The sequence below is a fragment of the Mercenaria mercenaria genome, chromosome 13, assembly GCF_021730395.1.
Source record: "Mercenaria mercenaria strain notata chromosome 13, MADL_Memer_1, whole genome shotgun sequence".
Taxonomy (NCBI): domain Eukaryota; kingdom Metazoa; phylum Mollusca; class Bivalvia; order Venerida; family Veneridae; genus Mercenaria; species Mercenaria mercenaria.
In genome coordinates this window covers 78,430,004-78,447,213 of record NC_069373.1, presented here as the reverse complement: position 1 = coordinate 78,447,213, position 17,210 = coordinate 78,430,004, and the positions used below count along the sequence as shown (strand labels likewise).

The window sequence follows — 17,210 nt, the reverse complement described above, 5'->3', positions numbered from 1 at the left end:
GTAGACAGTGACTACAATACAGTTTTTAGTTATATTTAAAAGGAAGTGAATGAAGTCAGTCTTCACCCTATGTCGGTATCTAATTGATAGATCATCTTACAGTCATTTCTGTTAGAAAATCTATTCTAAAATTTCCAGAATACAGTGGCTTTTGTCTCCAACGGAATTAAACCAAAATTTAAGACTAAATTTTATTTGGTAATATTTTTATTATCATTCTAGTGGCAAGTATAGAGGAAAAGTAGCATAATGGCCTACAAAATGAAGTGTAGGAAAGTAAAAATAAGTGCTATTTCACATTTCAATGTCGTGTCATTTAAAAGTATCGAACACCATTTACATTTGAGATTTTTTTGAATTCACATCTTGAGATATACATTTTACTTGTAAATAAGAAAATAAGTTGTAAATAGTGTATAGAAAGTAATCATCATCTTCCATTGAAGTCATCAGATTTTTCATCATATAACTCATAGCACTGAAACTACAAATTTTAAAAGAAAAGTATAAAAGGGATATTCGGGTATTTTTCAGGGCATATATCCATGATTTATCTAACTTAAGACTTAATTACTCAGCCAGTTAAATGAAACAAAAAGCGGGGTTTTTATTGAATTAAATTTTGCTATGAAGTCACAGTATTACCAGTTTTGAAGTTGTGAAAACATGTGACAAGTTGTCTGGTCAATAAGCTGAACATGAAAGTCTCGTTATTTTTTTTTGTTTTTATTAAAATTGGATTGCATTTAAGTGTAGTGAAATACAACATTTTACAGCAATTTTCTTGTTGCTAACCGTGTAAATAGTGGTCAGATTAACAAGATAATGCTAATTGCAAAACGTTGTCAGTGTAAGAAATAATCTGTCTGCATGTAAGTAAAATATAAAAGAAAAACCTCAATTTAACATCAATTAAAGTAACTACAGTTTTCATCACTATTTCACCTACGTGTCCATTTGAAGACGTTTAATTTCAGAAGTGTTATTCTTCCAGAAGTGTAATTTATAAAGAGTAGTAATTCCTCGAGAGGTGTAATTCTTTAAGAGAGCAAAGCATGATTTTTTTCCATTTGTCTGTTTTTAATCCCCCGCCGTGGCGGAGGGATTATAGGAATGGTCTGCGTCCGTCCGTCCTTCCGTCCGTAACAAAATCGTGTCTGGTCCATATCTCCTAAACCCCTTGAAGGATTTTCATGAAACTTGGGTCAAATGATCACCTCATCAAGACGATGTGCAGAACCCATGAGTCAACCTTTTCGGCTCAAGGTCAAGGTCACAACTCAAGGTCAAAGGTATGAGCCTGCCATATTGTGTCCGCTCTATATCTCATAAACCCCTTGAAGGAATTTTATAAAACTTGGGTCAAATGATCACCTCATCAAGACGATGTGCAGAACCCATGAGTCAGCCATGCCGGCTCAAGGTCAAGGTCACAACTTAGGGTCAAAGGTTTTGAGCCTTCCATTTTGTGTCCGCTCTATATCTTCTAAACTCCTTGAAGGATTTTCATGAAATTTGGGTCAAATGATCACCTCATCAAGACGATGTGCAGAACCCATGGGTCAGCCTTGTCAGCTCAAGGTCAAGGTCACAACTCAAGGTCAAAGGTTTGAGCCTTCCATTTTGTGTCCGCTCTATATCTCCTAAACCCCTTGAAGGATAGTTATCAAACTTGGGTCAAATGATCACCTCATCTAGACGATGTGCAGAACCCATGAGTCAGTCATGCCGGCTCAAGGTCAAGGTCACAACTAAGGGTCAAAGGTTTGAGCCTTCCATTTCGTGTCCACTCTATATCTCCTAAACCCCTTGAAGGAATTTTATAAAACTTGGGTAAAATGATTACCTCATCAAGATGATTTGCAGAAACTATGAGTCAACCATGCCAGCTCAAGGTCAAGGTCACAACTAAGGGTCGAAGGTTTGAGCCTTCCATTTTGTGTCCACTCTGTATCTCCTAAACCCCTTGAAGGATTTTTATCAAACTTGGGTCAAATGATCACCTCATCAAGAACTCATGAGTCAGCCATGTCAACTCAAGGTCAAGGTCACAACTGAAGGTCAAAGGTTTCAGCTCTGTATCTCCTAAACCCCTTAAAGGATTTTCATGAAACTTGGGTCAAATGATCACCTCATCAAGACGTTGTGCAGAATTCATGAGTCAGCCATGTCAGTTCAAGGTCAAGGTCACAGCTAAAATCAAAGGTTTACCTTTTCACTATCCATAGCAGTGGCGGGGGATTTAGCTGTCTTTCAGACTGCCTTGTTAAATAATGGAAGTTTATCTGTCATAGAAAGTCATTTTGTACAGTATCTTGTTTCATCATCATCATTTATCATAGTACTCCTGTATTTTGGTATTAAATATTCATATAGCCAAAATCAGCTTGTTATTTTTATGCCACCACATTTATTGTGGAGGGGGATAGGGGGCAGGTATATAGCATTGCTGCTGTCTGTATGTCCGTCTGTACATCCCAAATTCTTTGAGACCAACTCAACCTACACTGTTCGCCGGATTTGCTTCGAAGTTTCAGAGGTGAAACGGTTTCGGATGTGCTGATGATTAAAAAGGAAGGAATTGTTTCTGTGACTATTTTTACTGCAGTTATTATTTATAGTTTTGTTATATAGAGTATAGAGAAAGCTCTTGTGTGGCCAGCTCCTGTCGCACAATAAGCCTGATTTACTTGAAGCTTCACAGATGAACAAGCTTGATGTTGAGATGACCATAAAGGATGGAACTTTTGCTTTGACTATTTTTACTGCAGTTATGGCCATCTGATAGCTTTGCTATAGAGAATATAGAAAAAATTGTGTGCCCATCTCCTCAAACACTATTGAAAGTTTCACAGATGAAGGACTTCCATGTGAAAATGACCATAAATAATCGATTTTGGTATGGCGATTTTTTTTTTCTAGAATTATGGCCCTTCCTTAATTTCACAAAATGGGTCAAAGTGAAGAAATTCGGTGTGTTCAACTCGTACACTTTTTGAAGAGGCTCGGATGCACAACCTTATCTGAACACAATTTGCTTCTAACTTAAATCGAACATCCTTTACGAGAAGACTATGTACTAAAAACTGCTATTTAGAGGATGGCACAGTACATTGGTGCATCTCTGTCCAGTGGGCACAGTTCCGGTTTCTCTCACATATACAAATCCAGTATATGTCGTCCAAGTGCTAGAAGGGACAAATATCTTGCAGGGGTCTTGTGCGTAGCTAATTAACCTTGAACGTCCTTTTGTGGGGACACTTGGTGTTGCCTTTGTGCGTCCATCCGAATTTCAGTTTGTATCATGCATATCTCAAAAGTATTTGACCCAGTAATGAAAACCTTGCAGGGTTCTTATTCAGCAAATGAAGTTGTGAGCCTGGTGTTCTCTGCTGGAATTTCCTCATACAGACCTGAGTTATGGTTCCTCACTTAGTGAAAAAAGTTCGTGTTGTACATATCTAAAGAATATTTCACTTAGAGTCATGAAACAATATACCGTGATAGGAAGCGGGGCACCTTACACCAAGTTAACCTTCTGCAACTAGTGCGACATACTGTTCAAGTTCCCACACTCACGGGGTCCGGCTTTTCCTGAGGAACGGCGTAATAAAGTAAATAATATATTGATAAACAGCTTTAAGCTTTCATGAAATGAATTAATATAGATTGAAGTTGAGTACAGATATGACAGATCCAATGAATTTAAGCAATTGGCAATCTTGGATGAAAAAATAATAACATAAGCGATGGATTAGCAGTGGTGTTACTAGCTGAAACACAGTAAAAACTTCTACCTGTTAGCAATACAATTGTTATTTTAAGGGCTCGCATCGTCCTTGCTTTTTCTACCTGAATGTAGAAAACGTGCATTCCGGAAATAACAGTTGACTACAGTAAACAATAACAGATGGACAAGTTTGGGTCCGCCCTTTGATAATTTTACACTTTCTATAATGTGTCCAGAAGTCCAAAGTGTTATGTCATCATTTAAACAAAGCTGCACTTGTCCAGTTAGCAAGTGTAGCAAAAGTAATTGTAGACCTTCATTCGAACTGTTCTGAAATCATCGTGAAATGTACACATGATCTATTTTTTTCTTTGGTTGGTCTTTAAGAAATTTTTATGTTGAAGATGGTGAACGATTTCATTCTACTTTGTCCCATTTCCAGATTTGATCCAATGAGCCCGTACATTCCCTCAGTCCGAGTTTATCAAGTGTAAATGCCGTGATACATAGTCCGGTTGACACGTGTTTCAGCCTACTTTCACTATAATCCCATTCTGCATCCGGGTTACTATATTCAGACGGAGACCGTCTAAGTTTCAGCATGACTTCATCACCACCTTTTTCAACATCAAACAAATTACCTTCTATACACCTTATCTGATTTTTCTCCGTTAAAATAAAGTATTGGTTGGATGTTACCATTTTATGGCACGGATACAAAATAACATTAAGCTGGTTATCAGTTTTAGCAAGATCTAAACATCTTCTATTATGTTGATTTTGAATTCTACCCCTGTACTCTATTTTCTTGGGAATATAAACGTTGGATATTGACTTTACTATGTCTATGAAATACTGGTACGGTTTACATCGATTTCTGGTACGGATTACGCGTCTCTCTTGTAGGTTTTCGATGGTGTAATTCTTGTCGCTAAGATAATGCCTGAGTGTATCACTGTAAGGCGGATCCATCCAGACCTCTACCATACGTGCCTTGTTTAAGGAATGGTAGTCGTTAGCTGGGTCATTCTTGCCCCATGGAGTTATTCTGAAAGAAAGCAAACACCATTTCAAACCATCTCTGCATTTGTGAAAAGATATTGATACCCCCTGCCTTGTCGGAAGGGGTGTTATGTTGATCGTTCGGTCGGACTGTCGGGTTGTTCATCTATCGGTAGACACTTGTTTCTTATCATTAACTAGATAATGCTGAAGCCTGCAGTGGTTAAACTTTATACTCGTCTGTAGATGACCAGTACTTTTTGGATTAATTGGTAATATGTCAAGGGCATATTGTCACTGAGGCTGAAAACAGCCATACCGGTACTTCGTAATGACTACGAGGGGCTACTACTTTTTGGTTTAGTAGGTCATCAAAGGTCAATGTCACAGTGACTTTAAGACTTAGAAAACGGTTTCTGATCAATAACCAGGGAACACTGGCCTGCAATGGTCAACCTTCATAGGATGATCGATGATCCATATTGCTTTCGTGATCAATAAAACTAAGATGACGGTCCCGGTTACTTTGAGATTGAAATTTGTTGCCGATTAGTTACTAGAGAACGCACTCGCACACAGAAACAATTTCATAGAATGATTGTCTATGGCCAGTAGAAAACCCATATTGCTTTTAAGGTTAATAGGTCAAAGGTCAATGCTACTGTTAATTAATGTGAAGCGGTTCTCTAGCAATAGCTGAAGATACATGGATCTAAGGTTGTCAAACTTCTTAGCATAATTGTCTATGGTTATAAGATTGTGCCAACTGTCTGTGGGGTCATTATGTCAAAGGTTAAAGGTAACAGCATAATGGAGACTGAAAATTACACACCAAGTTACCTCCAGCAGGCCATCATCGTGGTCACATTGAAACGGTATGTGTTTTACAAACAGCTCTTGGCACTTTAGTAACTGACACTTAACATGTTTTCGACGACAGTTTGAACAAAGAGAATAGCGGTAATGTACTTGCCTAAACATATGAGCTACTTTAGAGCATGGTACCATCTCTACAACACCTCCACATAGCCACACCTTTACTGACACTTCCATCTGCTCGCTTCCCCAAACCCGCATGCCAGGATCGAACCCGCCCAACTGCATGAAGAAATCCTTCCTCATAACCATCATCATTCCTTGCAAGGTGCCGGCAGGGATCGGTTCCACGCTATGATTCCGTTTTTCTTTAAATGCTGGACTATATTCAGCAAACATTTGATCTAAATTTACGTGATCAAAGAATGGAAAGAAAGTGTCAAATGTTTTCTCTTCTGGTCGATTGTTATCTATTACAAATTCAAAATTTTCTTGATTCACCCCACCAACATGAGAGCAAAGGAGTGCTTTAGGGTTCTGGACTAGTCTGTAAATCAAAGGTTCCAGCCAGCCCGGTCCCACCTCCATATGACCATCCATGACGGCGAACAATTCCGACCTGACGGCGTCTATACCGGTCTGTCTTGCCATCATCAGTCCAAGAGATTTCTCGTTTTGGACGAGTGTTAGCTTGTCCACATTTTCCACGTGAATTTTAACACGAGTTTTTAAATCTTCGTCCGTCGATCCATCATCGACGAGAATTATTTCGTAAATAAGATGAGGAGGAGAAGTTTCTAACACACTGTACACCGTCCTAAGTAAAATACTATACCATTCGTCTCGAAATATGATGACAACAGTAATCGGCGGTAAATTGTCCGGATATACCTTACGTTTACACTCGGACGGTCGCATGTCCGGTAATTTTCGGTGTAGACCTATCATATCGCTTATAAAAGTATTGAAACCATGGAATTTATTCCTCTCCTCTAAGCCTGGAAGTGATAAGTTCAGGCCGTATGTGTCAACACCTGTCCCGTTTGCACCCGGACCATACTGTCGGTATATCACTGTATTTTCTTTAGACGTAAAAGTCCGTATAGTTTCATTTCTAGGAATAAATCTGTGTTTTCTCTCGGAAACATTTGCATGCAGTCCTAGTTTTACTTTATCAACTAATTCAGACACATCGAATCCTTCTTCGTGTACTCTATAAACTAAAACTATTAAAGTTATAAAGTATAGAAATATAATCCATTTTAACACATTACGAATACCCGTTTGTCTCATTGTTAAGAGAGTAAAACAAGTGAAAAAATAAGGAAAAATATTCAGCGTACGCCACGCGTTTAGTGCAGGATCAGATTGATCTCTGTCTTTAAGCGGATTAGGGAGGCATATTCTGTCACATGTGTTGAGTAAAGCCAACCTGGCTATTGTAGTTTTCAGGCGGCGTGCAAAATAAATACGACAGTAATGCTTTTGTATGTTTGGTTGATAAATTCTTACAAATGTTCTTTGAAATACAACATGTAAATGTACCATCCCTATCAATATATATTTGCAAAGTCTAATATGTATGATATATTTAGAGGAAAAAAAAACGCAATGTTAATTTCATGCAAAAAATGCAACTTGAGAAAATGAATGACATGACTTCATTGTCATACTCTATTACCCGCAGCTTCTAGGCACGTTCCTATTAAACCAGGTAGAGTCGATTATCTAAAATCGCCAGTTGGTGCCGATTGATCCTGCTTGTGCCATCCATCTGTGTAAAGGTGAAAATGGGGTTGGGGTATCCATTTCGCTTTTTCTGAGTTCATCATGTCTCAGTTAAAAAAACAACAATAATTGCAACAAGAACAAGAAAAAACAGTTGATATACACGTTGTTGTTTTTAGCTCACCTGAGCACGAACTGCTCAACTGTTTTTGTGGTCAGTGATTGTCCGGCGTCCGTCGTCTAATGGTCATATACCAAGTTTGTTCAAATTATCCCCCATAGGGTCAAACATAGCCCCGCCCTGGGGAGAGCGGGGTGGGGGTGGGGTGGACACATGGTTTACATAGATTTATATAGGGCAAAACTTTGAAAAGTTTCTTGTCCAAAACCACTGATCTTAGGGCTTTGATATTTGGTATGTAACATCATCTAGTGGTCCTCTACCAAGATTGTTCAAATTATCCCCCTAGATTCAAATATGGCCCGCCCATGAGTCTCAAGTTTTACATAGACTTGTATAGGAAAAAAATCTTCTTGTCTTAAACCACAAGACATAGGCCTTTAATATTTAGTATGTAGCATTGCCTGGTAGTCCTCTACCAAAATTGTTCAAATTATTACCCTGGGGTGAAAAGAGGCCCCGCCACGGGGGTCCCAATTTTATATAGACATACAGATTTAAAAAAAAATCTTCTTGTCTGAAACCACAAGACCTAGGCCTTTGATATTTGGTATGTAGCATTGCCTTATAGTCCTCTGCCAAAAGTGTTTAAATAAAAACCCTGAGGTGAAAAGAGATCCCACCCCGAGGGTCCCAAGTTTTACATAGACTTATATAGGAAAAGTTTTAAAAACCTTCTTGTCTGAAACCACAAGACCTTGGCCTTTGATATTTGGTATGTAGCATTGCCCTGTGGTCCTCTACTAAGTTTGTTCAAATTATGTCCTTTGGGTGAAAAGAGGCTTCGCCGCGGGGGTAACAAGTTTTACATAAACTTGTTTAGGAAAAAACTTTAAAAATCTTCTTGGCTGAAACTGCAAGGCCTAGGCTTTTGATATTTGGTGTATTGCATTGCCTAATTACCCTCTACCATAATTGTTCAAATTATGCCCCTGGGGTGAAAAGAGGCCCTGCCCCAGGACCCCTAAGTTTTACACAGACCTATAAAGAAAAAAAAAATAAAAATCTTCTTGTCTGAAAGTTCAAGGCTTAAGCCTTTAATATTTGGTATGTTGCATTGCCTAATGGTTCTCTAACAAGATTGTTCAAATTATGCCCCTGGGGTGAAAAGAGGTCCCGCCTCGGGGGTCACTTGTATATGAGTTATATAGTAAAAAATACTTAAAAAATTATCTGATCATATTTCCTAGATTGTTTAATTATAATTACTTGATGACTCTAAGTAATTAGTGGTCACTTGACTGTCACCTTGACCTACTGACCTACTTTCTTGTTTTTTTAAGATACAGCCTTGAAATTTGGATGACATGTACAGTTTTGCACACCGATCATAACAGCATAGAAATTTGGACCACGTCAGTAACATTCGATAAAGATTTCAATACTCATCTTTAATATTCTTAGCCCTGACCTACTGACCTAATTTCTTGTTTTTGAAGCTACAGCAAAGAGATTTGTATATTTTTAACAGATTTCAGTACTCACCTTGAAGAATCTTTACCATGACCTTCTCACCTAGTTTTTTTCTTTTTGAAGCTTTAGCAAAGAAATTAGTTCAAGCAAGCAATTAAACTCAGTTGAGCGATATAAGGCCGTCATGACCCTCTTGTTTTTATTTCTGTTAGAAACGTTCCACGAGCCTCAAAATTTGAAAATACATGTATAGAGAATATCACTAATTTATTGCTCAGTTATTATTATAACATCTGACAATAGATAATTCCTGACTTAGGAAACATCTTTCCAGTTCACATTGATGAGCGATATTTCATTTGCCGTCGTAATGACCGGATATGGGTCCATAAAGTTTCTGACCGAAAATAAATTATGTTCATGCATGAATATATGAAAACCGTGTTCATATAAAGTTCTTAAAACTTTAAGTTTTTGTGCAAAAGTTACACTGCGGAATTTTCTTGACACGAAATGTATTTCTATACACATTTGTTTTACGTATTTGAGAACACCCGACTGGAACATTTGTGGAAGCGCGCTCCATTCGGCACTTTCTACATCAATCTTGAGAATATCGATCACTCTCTAAAAAGTGAACATATTTGCATTTATTATTCATCCAAGTATTGATTTTTCAATGGTTTGTTGAACAATGTAGTAGGTCTGATGGATAAAAAATCAGCTAAGTCCATTTTTTTAGTTTAGAGGAGTTTTGGATACCCTCGGACACTGGAGCGGACATACACCTGATTGAAGTTAAAAAGTGCCTAAAAGTACTCTCTGAACAAAGAACATAATGCATTAATCATTAGTCATTTAATTATTGTTTTTTTTTAGCGTTTTTGTTTTTAAAATTTAACAGTATATTATATACTAAGTGCCTATATGTACTTAATTTTTCGTGATTTAGATTCTTTCTAACACCATCTAAGGTGTTCATTTCCCCTCCATATGTATTTGTTTCACTGCTGTTCCAAAGTCCAGTAATGTGGAAATTTATACCTGTTGGGATCGTCCGATTCCTTACTTGATGACTGTAAAATACAACAACATATTTTTCAAAACTACGTTTTCAAATACGACAGTTATCCTTTGCAAAGTTTTTTGATGATTCAAACATATTTAACCCTTAGCTTGCTGGCGGCAAGTGATTCTGCCTTTGCGACCAGTGCAGACCAAGATCAGCCTGCACATCCGTACAGTCTGATCATGGTCTGCACTGTTCGCTATTCAGCCAGTAAAGTTTTAGTAAACACCCCTTCAAATGATAAATGGTACTGCCCAAATTGGAAGATGGACCAGTCCATTATAGAAATTTAGCATGGTAAGGGTTAAGTGAACTGTTTATTAACTATTACAGTGCTCCCACATCGTAAGACACAAGGTCCATTACTTTGGCAGACGAATGGATGTCACTTATTTGTAATTATCTTGTAAATTAAGAAATTTTAGCATGAAATGTTTCCATGGTTTTGTTTACTCCAAGAAAGAAGAACTGCTGGGGTATTATAGGTCTAGTTTCCTTAATATGAGCCGCGCCATGAGAAAACCAACATAGTGGCTTTGCGACCAGAATGGATCCAGACCAGCATGCACATCCGCGCAGTCTGGTCAGGATCTATGTTGTTCGCTTTCAAGGCCTATAACAATTAGAGAAACCGTTAGCGAACAGCATGGATCCTGACCAGACTGCGCAGATGCGCAGGCTGGTCTGGATCCATGCTGGTCGCAAAGCCACTATGTTGGTTTTCTCATGGCGCGGCTCATATATATTATGCTCTATTTCCCTATTCATCATCGAAATAGTCGAGCGTTCTGTATTCTCAGAAGTACATTCATTCACGGTTTTATTAAAGGCGTACATCCTTATACAATGTCAGATGACTTCGCAAAATAAGGGTTTTATTGCATGCAAGAGGTAAACGCAAAATATGTGTTGATCGAACGGAAATTAACTGTCAGAATATACGCATGTAAATTGCTAAATTGTATATATTTTACGTTCCCAAACGAGGAGGCATATTCGGACCGTCTGTCTGTCTGTTTCCGATTGATAACTGAGAAACGCTTTGGCCTACAGTCATCAAGCTGCACAGGGTGATTGCCAGTAGTAGTAAAAAAACCTCTAAAAGCCTTATTGTTTTTTGGTGGGGTCAGCAGGTCAAAGAGCAAAGTCATAGTGACCTTCAGACTGAAAACGATAACTGAAGATGGCTGCAAAACAAGAACCTCAAACACTTGGTTGGTAGATGATCCCTATCGATTTTTAGGTCGGTGTTCCAAGGTTGTAGGCAGTCATGGTGACACTGGTCCTTACTTAGAAATCGGTTCCATTTATAACTGAAGAAAACTAGTGTTTGTATTAGAGCCTGTCTCTGTGTCTGTCGACCATAAATTTTCTAATGCTGTCAAACTTCTTATGATGATTGCCTGCCTGTGGTCAGTAGATAACATCTTTTCTTTTTGGTTTCAATAGGTCAAAGATCGAAGGTAATAGTGACCTCGGGAGGCAATCAAGCGTGTTGGTAATTGAAGACATTGGGATTTATGATTTTATAAATGCATTTATCTGTTACCGTCCCTGTCACACTTTACCTAACTTCTTTCAATGGGAAAACAGATGTAACTGTGAAACAAACTTTTGTCTCACAGAACACAATACCGATAAAATGTTCATTCAAATGTCAGGACAGGAAAAAAAGCCCTGTTGACATTTGACCTCCAATTTTGACATTGACCTTTGAGTTAGGGGTCCGAGATTTTTGCATGATCATGAGGAACATTTGCGACAAGTAATATTAAAATCCCTTGATGAATGACAGAGTTATGGACCAGACACGAACCTGTGGACGGACGGAAAATCGCAATCCTATAGTTCCCGAAACTGGTTTTCAACCAGTAGGGGACTAATAGTTTCACGGTCATTTATATATCTTTTTCTAAGTTTTGCGTGAGGCAAATTTGTTCATTTTAGAAATAATTGTTAATGAATATGACACAGGGGCTTAAGTTACCTTGGATCAAAAGTGTGTATTTCACAGCCGAAATTGCTTAAAACAGAGAGCTCAAAGTCAAACCGAAACTTTGATCTGAAAAAAAAAGCACTGCTGTTATTATAAACAATGAACATTTTTTTAAAAATAAAGAATTGATCCAATAGATAAATCGGAAAACTACGACGCTGAAGTATTTGCTTGTTTGTAGCCCGCTCGCTTATCTAAATATGGAGAGCGCAGATCTGCGGATCATAGGGCCGTCAGTTCGAATACCCGAGCGAGGCGTATGTACTCTTTGACCATTTCATAAAATACATTGTGTCTGTAGTCATTTCATCCTCTACCTACATGTGAGGAAGATGGCATTAACTTTCGGAGACTGGTTAGTACAGGTTAGGTTAACTGCTCGCCGTACTGATGAAAAACGGCGCTAAACCAAAAAAAAAAAAAAAAAAACCCTAAAAAAGAAGACCCTCAAATTCCAGAAACTTTCCTGGTTCTAGAGCGTCCCAGGTGTAGAGACACTAGACATGGCACTCCTATCCAAACGTAGGTGGGGCTCTCGAATTCACGACCCCTGGTTTCATAGTCATACAGTGTTATCACTGGACCACTGCGTCTGCTCTATGGACGCTATGAGTATACAAGTGTGCGTTTTGTTTATTATTCACATAATGTAGCTGAAGTATACTTTAGGAGCACATGTTGACTCGATAAAGTTTCAGCAAATTTTTGTTGAACCTGTGTTTTTCTGAAGGCCACAGACTGTGTTTTAACATGTATTAACCCTTGTCAAATAAATACATAATTATTATCATTATTATTTATATTGTTTATCTAATAATGTTTAAGATTTTTTCTACGCGTAAGCGTACCAGTAACACGGTTACTCACCCAAACGAATACACAAGACAAGGACGACGAGGTTTATAAATTCCATCCAAACAGATCTCTTTTCCACCATCTTTCACTGACCCTAGTCTTATTTGATTCCGACACAGGACTTGCAGTGTATTTATGTACCTTAAATTATTTAAAGGAAAACAGTAAATCTAATATGATGGATAATGTTAGAAATAGATGTTTTAGTGATCAATAATTAAAGATTACTAAAGCTGGCATGGTTCACTACATGATGCAATCAGAACCACGCAATTCGACTGACAGCAAATTTACAAAACTTACCTGTTCCAAAAAACTCACACAGCTTTTATTATTGTTTGAAAGACCCACTCTGCCTTCGTAGATGAAGAAGAGGATTTAATCGTAGACGAAGAAATGGATTTGGGCATAAGCTGTATCCATTTCCTATGAAAATACATGTAATCAATGTGCAGAAATTTCAAATATTTGACCAGTACAATAAACACGTTTAAAACCATGACTCTGTGTAAGTAAATGCACTATTTTTTTTCAATATGAGAAATGGCAAATATGAAAAGTGGGATGGAGCGTCATCTGCAGCTAGCTCGGAGAGACCAAATGCGACAACATAACATAGTTTGAATTACTTACTTCTAATACATTTTACATAACTCATTTTTATTCATTTGCTTAAGTGTTACGTCATCAGCCGGGAGAAACACATTTTCGTCTTGTGTGTGCAAGTGTGGAGCTGATCTCACTTCAGAAACCTACATAAAGAAATAAGTAAAGGAGTAAACGATGATAATAAAAGACACAAGAAAAAAGCATACTTTAAAAGCCACTACACAACCACCCGATGTTCTCAAATACGTGTCTCATCAATACAACCTTGAAATCGATCTAAATGCTATAAAATTCATCAAGATTCAATACAACCTTGAAACTGAAGTGTGCTATAGAATTCTTCAATACAACATTAAAATTGATCTATGTGCTGTAGAATTTATAAATGCAACCTTGAAATTGATCCGTGTGCCATAGAATTTATGAATACAACCCTGAAACTAAAGTGTGCTATAGAATTTATAAATACAACCTTGAAATCGACCTATGTTCTACCTTGAAATTGATCTATGTACTATAGAATTCATTAATACAACATTGAAACTGATGTGTGCCATATAATTTATAAATACAACCTTGGAGTTGATCTATGCGCTACCTTGAAATTGATCTATGTGCTATAGAATTCATCAATACAACCTTGCAATTGACCTATGTGTTATAAAATGTATTAAAACAATCATGAAATTGATCTATGTACTATAAAATGCATCAATAAAACATTGAAATTGATCTATGTGTTACCTTGCAATTGACCTATGTGCTATAAAATGCATCAATACAATATTGAAATTGATCTATGTGCTACAAAATTCGTCAATACATCCTTGAAACTGATGTGTGCTATAGAATTCATCAATAAAACTTTGAAATTGATCTATGTTGTACCTTGAAATTGATCTGTGTGCTATAAAAATCATCAATACAACCTTGATACTAACCTATGTGTTATAAAAATCATAAAAACAACATTGAAACTGGTGTTTGCTATAGAATTCATCAATACAACCTTGAAATTTATCTATGTGCTATAAAATTCTCCAATACAACCTTGATACTATTCTATGTGTTATAAAATTCATAAAAAACAACCTCGAATCTTGTGTTTGCTATAGAAGTCACCAGCACAATCTTGAAATTGATCTATGTGCTATAAAATTCTCCAATACAACCTTGAAACCGATGTATGCCATATAATTCGTCAATAAAGTCTTGAAATTGATCTATGTGCTATCTTGAAATTGACCTATGTGCTATAAAATGCATCAGTACAATATTGAAATTGATCTATGTGCTATAAAATTTATCAATACAGCCTCGACATTGATCTATGTGCTATAATTTTCATCGGTACAACCTTGAAATTACATATCACAACACAACCTTAAAATCGAACTATGTGCTATACATTTCACCTATAAAACCTTGATATTGATTTACTTGCTATAAAGTTCATCAATACAACCATGAAATTGATCTATGTGCGATTAGATTCTTAATACAGTCTTGAAATTTATCTATGTGCTACCTTACAATTGACCTATGTGCTATAAAATGCATCAATACAATATTGAAATTGATCTATGTGCTATAAAATTCGTCAATACATCCTTGAAACCGATGTGTGCTATAGAATTCATCAATAAAACTTTGAAATTGATTTATGTTCTACCTTGAAATTGATAAAAATTTATCTATGTGCTATAAAAATCATCAATACAACCTTGATACTATTCAATGTGTTATACGATTCATAAAAAACAACCTCGAAACTGGTGTTTGCTATAGAAGTCACCAGTACAATCTTGAAATTGATCTATGTGCTATAAAATTCTCCAATACAACCTTGAAACCGATGTATGCCATGTAATTCGTCAATAAAGTCTTGAAATTGATCTATGTGCTATCTTGAAATTGGTCTATTGGGATACCATGAAAATTGATCTATGTGCTATAAAATTTATCAATTCAGCCTTGAAATTGATCTATGTGCAATAATTTTCACCAGCACAACCTTGAAATTATATTACAATTCACCAATACAACCTTGAAATAGATCTATGTGCTATAAATTTCACCAATAAAACCTTGATATTGATTTATGTGCTATAAATTCATCAATACGACTTTGAAAATGATCTATGTACTGTTAGATTCTTAATACAGTCTTGAAATTTATCTATGTGCTATAAAAATCACCAATACATCATCGAAACTGATTCGTGCTTTGGAATTCATCAATACAACCTCGAAATTCGGAGTTGTGGTGAAAACAATCTTATTAAAATGTGAATTAGACAACAAACTAATGCTTCTGATACCTATTCATTCGACTTAAACACTGATGTACATATTCTGAAAAGCTCTGATCCACCTAAAATCACTGAATTCACGGAAGAAACAAATTTATGAAAGAAATAACTTACCGGAGTAGCATTTATTCGGAGATTTGGATGACAGTGCCATACTGATTTAAAAAATAAAATGGAAAGAGCACACGCTGTAACAAAGACGAAAACTATTTTGTATTTAGACAGTTTGTGATATCGCATTTTTATCACACATGTATTATTACAGGTTACAGGCAGTATCCAGGTTATCATACAGAGCTGTAGTGTATATTTGTACTGATATCCATATAATTTTCAACTTTACCAAAAACACAGATATTCTATTATCCTTCATCGATTTTTGAAATAGTTTACAAACAAGTTTTTTATTGCAAATATCGACTGTCTGGTTCGCAAAGTCCATACCAAGTTATGCCTTGCAAATAATTTTTTCGGTTTATTTTTTCACTAATACAGGTTTTCTCATGGAAATGCCCATATACTTTAGATTCAAAGTTTATGCTATTTGAAGTCATGAAATGAAAAAAAAAAAACTTATTGAATAAATAGATTGTCGTTATTTGCATGGTTCGGCATCTGCAAAATCGTTTTGACGAATAAGCCATTCCGTAAGTATAAACTGTTTGCGCGAAATCTGAAGGACAATAATTGTCTATTTATTACATGAAATCAGATAAAAAATTTTGGAGATACGTTTATAGTTTTGACTTCAGTCCACCAAAGACATATTGAATAAAGGTCATTGCATTGCATATATCAAGTAAAAAAATACAAGGAATAGTACACGTTGAATATTTAATGTCTGGCCTTGAAATATGACACTATTGTGTATATAGCATTAAAGAATATGTTCAGTTTATAGATATCGATCTGGTCCCGATATTACGAGGAGTTACGCACTTTTTGTGGATCAAAAACCCTTTGTGCGAAATATACCATTTTTTGCCAATTATGTTTATAGTAAATATAATTAGAGTGTGCCTTAAAATAGAACCACACGTCCGCCACATGTGTCGAATTCTTATGAATGAGACTGTTTCAGTTGTTGATGATTTTTTTTTTTTCAAAAGCGATAACACTGTACATGGTCGCCAACATTGTCAATTAATTAAAACCTGATAAATGTTGTGCCGATGTACATTTCGAAGTACAGCAGTTAAGTTAAGTTATTCATACCAGTCCATATTTTGCCTAACCTGTTTGTCATATAGCTTTGAAACGTTGACCATTTGTTTATCATCATAGTCAACATCTGTGGGGAAAACTACACAACTAGGACAAGGACTTAAAGGCCTAGATTCACTACTATATAAGTGTCCCCCCCCCCCAATCCAATATACAACTCCCATCTTATCTGCTGCTTATCAGCGATTATGTAACAGTAACTGATTAGAGGGCAATTAGCACAGCAGGGACCCCAACTAGACCATGAAGATGTGTGCAGTGGAGTTGAAAGAAAT

At 36.5% G+C, this 17,210-nt stretch overlaps 1 protein-coding gene and 1 long non-coding RNA gene across 2 annotated transcripts; both read right to left on the bottom strand.

Annotated features, from left to right (window-relative positions):
- Nucleotides 1-2,226: 2,226 nt before the first annotated feature.
- Nucleotides 2,227-7,243, bottom strand: LOC123529798 (polypeptide N-acetylgalactosaminyltransferase 13-like). The gene is made up of 2 exons (XM_045310326.2): nt 5,706-7,243; nt 2,227-4,778 (listed from the first exon to the last, which is right to left on the bottom strand). The coding sequence occupies exons 1-2, from the start codon at nt 7,094-7,096 to the stop codon at nt 4,148-4,150; spliced, it is 2,022 nt and encodes a 673-aa protein (XP_045166261.2). The 5' UTR covers nt 7,097-7,243; the 3' UTR covers nt 2,227-4,147.
- A 68-nt stretch (nt 7,244-7,311) lies between these two features.
- LOC123529255 (uncharacterized) lies at nt 7,312-16,370 on the bottom strand. Its single transcript, XR_008366884.1, has 5 exons — nt 15,826-16,370; nt 13,424-13,542; nt 12,803-12,931; nt 11,927-12,001; nt 7,312-9,946 (listed from the first exon to the last, which is right to left on the bottom strand). It is a non-coding gene; the product is annotated as an uncharacterized LOC123529255 (long non-coding RNA).
- Between the last annotated feature and the right edge of the window lie 840 nt (nt 16,371-17,210).

Excerpts from the sequence above, each read along its gene's own strand:
- LOC123529798 (XM_045310326.2), bottom strand. The coding sequence starts at position 7,096 with ATGGTACATTTACATGTTGTATTTCAAAGAACATTTGTAAGAATTTAT. Across the intron at positions 4,779-5,705 it reads AAAGTAGCTCATATGTTTAG|AATAACTCCATGGGGCAAGA; the intron begins GCAAGTACATTA and ends GCTTTCTTTCAG.